The sequence below is a fragment of the Galeopterus variegatus genome, unplaced genomic scaffold (assembly GCF_000696425.1).
Source record: "Galeopterus variegatus unplaced genomic scaffold, G_variegatus-3.0.2 Scaffold764, whole genome shotgun sequence".
Classification (NCBI taxonomy): domain Eukaryota; kingdom Metazoa; phylum Chordata; class Mammalia; order Dermoptera; family Cynocephalidae; genus Galeopterus; species Galeopterus variegatus.
The window spans coordinates 67,193-71,677 of NW_007726875.1; the positions used below are offsets into that span (position 1 = coordinate 67,193).

General features: G+C 53.9%; 1 protein-coding gene across 1 annotated transcript in view; it reads left to right on the top strand.

Annotated features, from left to right (window-relative positions):
• Positions 1-4,485, top strand: part of A1BG (alpha-1-B glycoprotein) — a 23,074-nt gene that overhangs the window by 3,576 nt on the left and 15,013 nt on the right. The window contains exons 7-8 of the mRNA XM_008572197.1: positions 1-193; positions 1,149-1,430. The exon at positions 1-193 is cut by the window's left edge and continues 4 nt beyond it. Coding sequence (XP_008570419.1) covers positions 1-193; positions 1,149-1,430 — 475 coding nt within the window. The remainder of the gene's footprint in view (positions 194-1,148; positions 1,431-4,485) is intronic.

Sequence of the window (4,485 nt, forward strand, 5' to 3'; positions counted from 1 at the left end):
GTCGCACTGCTGCGCGAGGACGCGAGGGGGCGCCGCGTGCACAGTCTCCTGAGCCCCGCGGGCGCCGAGGCCCTCTTCGAGCTGCGCGGCGTCTCGGTGGTCGACTCGGCCAACTACAGCTGCGTCTTCGTGGACCTGGCGCCGCCCTTCCAGGGCTCCGCGCCGAGCGCGCGCTGGGAGCTGCGGGTGGACGGTGAGCGGGCCGGGGTCCCAGCGAGGGCACGCGGGCGCGGACAGCGGTCCCCGGAGCCTGTAGTGCCCTGTGCGAAAGGACGGTGCCCGCCTTTCCTTGGGGGCCAGAGGGCGGCGCTCTGGGCCTTAGTCCTGCCCCCATCGCCGACTCCTGAGGGGAATGGGAGGTCGGCGTCCCAGGGTCCTGGCGACGCCTCGAATATCGAATATCGTCTTATCGCCCACGGACGTGAGCCCGCCGGCTACGCGTAGCGACGTGGTCGAGAGCGTGAAGGCTGGACCCGGATTTTCCTGTTCAAATCCCTGTCGGCTTTGCACGCGCTCGTGCCTCAGTTTCCACGTGCTACATGCATGTCAGTTGTTGTCACATATTGAATTGTTACTCCCTGCCACCGCCTGGCCTCTGACCCACAGGCGGACGGTTAATGTGTAATTCTAGTTGAGCCCTCGCTGACCCTGGGGTCTGTTTGTTCTGATTTCCTCATCACGGTCTCCACGGGGGCGGAGGCCATGCAGAGCCAGCTGGACACAGGTCCTGCCTCCAGACCTTCGGGCTGTGTCTTCTGCCAGGAACACCGTTTCCCTGATCATTTCTTTGTTCCCCTCAGGCGTCCTGAGCCCTGAGTGCCGGGTGCTGGGGACCCCAAAAAGCCTTAGAGCAGGCCCGGGTCTGGGGACTCCCAAAGTCCTGGGGGAGGGGATGACACAGACACAAGAGACAGACAGTTACAGTGCAGAATGACCAGGGTGTGAGGGCAGCAGGATAAGCCCAGACAGGGGGTTCCCAGAAGTGCAGTTTCAGCTCAGGATGAAAAAAGGGGAGGAGGGTTATGTGCATGGCCACGGACAGGGGGCAGCAACCTGGAGACGTGGAGGGGCCAGGCAGGCAGAGGTGGGCTGGGAAGCCACTGTCCGACTCGGGGGCCTCACCTGACTGACCTGGCTGCTCTGCCCAGAACCCCCTCATAAGCCGCAGCTCCGGCCCCTGTGGAGCGGAGCAGTGACCCCGGGCCGCGACGCCGTTCTGCACTGCGAGGGCCACAGACCTCAAGTCACCTTTGAGCTGCTGCAGGATGGTGAGCCTGTGATGATGCGCTGGAGCACCCACAACTCAGCGGACTTTGTGCTGACCTACGTGGGACCCCAACACGCAGGCAACTACAGCTGCCGCTATGACTCCACGTGGCCCAAACCCTTCCTGTCGGAGCTCAGCGACCCCGTGGAGCTCCTCGTTGCAGGTGACGTTTCCCTAGGTCCTGCGAGCTGGGTTCCACCCCTGGCCTTTGCCTGGGTTGTGCCCTCCACCGGGAGTGCCCTTTCCTGTGCCTCCTTCTAACACGTTGATGAGTATGCCTGATCTCAGCCAGGTGTATGGGGGGAATTGCAGGAGCGGGAAGGACATGTGCAAAGGCTCTGAGGCAGAGAGTGGTTTGCTCAGGTAGAGCATCTGGAGGGAAGTGGGGGGCAGCTGACCAAGCCACTTCCCTCCTGAGGGGCATCAGAGAGGTCTGCCCTGAATTCACCAGGGAGGAGGGCACAGGATCCTCTCCCTTCCTACCATTTCTCTTTTGTCAAATTTGTCTAGGAAGTTGATCAAGCTGTGGACCCAGGGTGCTGATGGTATCCTTGGGAGGTGTCGGGAATACTGGCCTGGCTCCTATCCCTCCTGTTGCATTTGGAGACTGGGCTTCCTATGGGGTGCTGCAGGGTTCTCCCTCATTCCTCCCAGGAATTAATAAATGTGATGAGAGACTTTGTTTAAAATGTCTTTTGCCATTGGGTCCAGAGCAGCCCCTGAGTCCAGGGGGCTGGACTGCAGGGCTGAGAAGTGGGCTGGGATCCTGTGTCCTGAAAGTAGATGGCTTCTGTGTAGGATCCTGAGGGTGGAGGGGACAAGGTCTGGCACCTGGGCCCACATTTTTCAACCCTCCCCCCCACTTCTGCTCTCTTCCATCAAGCTGCTTCTTACTTCCCATGCACCTCTGCTTAGTCCTCAGCAGGTGTGTTTAGGTATCTTGAGGCTCCAGACATACCCAACTCTATTAGTGCGTTTTGACTGCTTATAACAGAAATACCCCAAACTGGGTAATTTATAAAGAAATGATATTTATTGCTTAGAGTTTCAGAGGCTGGGAAGTCCAAAGTCCAGGGAACACATCTATGAGAGCCTTGTTGGTAGGCAGTGATTCTTCACAGCAAAGCAGGGTCTCACATGGCAGATGGCAGAAGTGGAGAGAGAAAGAGCTTCTCACGCACTCTCCTTTTAGAGCCCTCAGAACCATGCCCATGACCACCATTAAACCATCACTTTAGGGCCGGCCCGGTGGCGCACTCGGTTGAGTGCGGGGCTTGGGAGTGTGGAGGCGCTCCCGCTGAGGGTTTGGATCCCACCGGTCCACTCACTGGCTGAGCGCGGTGCGGGCGCAACACCGAGGGTTGCAATCCCATTGCTGGTCGCGGTACGGGCGTGACACCGAGGGTTGCGATCCCGTTACCGGTCATGAAAAAAAGACAAAAAGGAAAAAAAAAAAAACCCATCACTTTATTAATCCATTTACTAGGGCATGGTCCTCAAATCTAATCACCTCTTAAAGGCCCCACCTTTCAATTGCCATAATAGGATTTCCTATGCTCTTAACACTGTCCCAGTGGGGGTTAAGTTTCTAATACATGGACTTTGGGGGATGCAGTTAATCCACAGCACCAACCCTGCCTTGACCACATTGGTCCACAACGAGAAGAAGCTGTGAAAGGCTGCATTTTATGCCTTGTCCCTCTAGTCCGAGTGGCCACAGAGTGATATTGCTGGACTGTGCCTGGCCTCCAACACATCAGAGCCTGGGACCAGGGAAGTGGCTGGATTCCTCTCTGTTCTTCCCTGCTGTCCCTCAGCTCTGAGCTCCCTTTGCCCCAACTGACATCTTCCTGGACCACTGCTTAGTCCCTGCCTGGACCTTGGCCCTCGGGGTCCTGGCACGTGATAGGTGTATATTAGTGTTATCAACTAATACTTGATACATTTCGTTTCTCAAGGAATTTGCCTATTTCATCTAAGTAGCCTGATTTACTACCATAGTGTATTAGCCTGTTTCTGTTGCTTATAACAAAATCGCTGGAACTGGGTAATTTGTAAGAAAATGAAATTCATTTCTTACAGTTTTGGAGCCTGGGAAGTCCAAAGTCCAGGGAACACATCTGGTGAGGTGACTCTACAGCAATGCAGTGTGTCACATGGTGAGAATGGCAGAGCAGACAGAGAGCGTTTCATGCCCTCTCCTTTTAAAGCCAACAGAATCACACCCATAACCACTATTAAACCATCCAACGGACTAATCCATTCGCTAGGGCATGGTCCTCACAATCTAATCACTTCTTCAGGGCCCTGTCTTTCAATTACCATAATAGGATCTCCCCCCTCTTAACACTGTCACTATGGGAACCAAACCTCTAATGTTACTGAACTGAGGTCCGGCTGCCTGCCCGATTCAGAAGGAAAGAAAAAAAAGACTCAGAAGTTAAATGGTTGGTGTTAGAAAAGCAGATGTATTCAGCTGAAGGAGATGGTAGGCTAACCCATCTCAAAGACTTAGATTTACTGAGACGTTTTTAAAGGAGGAGTTGAGGGAGTGGAACGTGGGAGGAGAAAAGGAGGAGAGAAGGGTAAATGAGCTACAAGGAGTCTGTATGTGAGTCGGGTACAAGGTCTCACCAAGGCTTTGTCTGGTTTCTGTTTTCATCTTTGCTGTTATCTCAGGACACTGTATGCTTTTGATTTGCTCCGGAGCAGAATCAACTCTTCTGCAAAGTCTTTTGTGTAGTTTTGCTTCGCAGAGCTCTGGTTGACTTGGCTGATGCCCAAGGTCAGCTTCCAGTCATTTGGCCTTGATCTCTTCTCAAAACTCTGTAAGACTCAAAGAAAACTGTTAGCTTTGCAAAGTACTGATTAGCTTTTCATCCTGTTTTCCTATGTAGTAAGCAAGATAAGAAAGTCAGGGGATGGGAAGAGTGGAGAGAAAAAAAAAGGTCTTTTTAAAAATCCCACATCCTCCACCCCCCACGACATGGCTTCAGTCCTGCTCACTCCAACACTAACACATTAAACTTTGGGGGACACAATTCAATCCATAATGTTCTACCTCTGGCCCCCAAAACTCATGTTTTTTTCACATACAAATACATTTATTTCGTTCTCAAAGTCTTGACTTGTTTCAACTCAAAAGTCCAGGGCCGGCCCGGTGGCGCACTGGATAGTGCGCCGCTTGGGAAGTGCGGTGGCGCTCCCGCCCAAGGGTT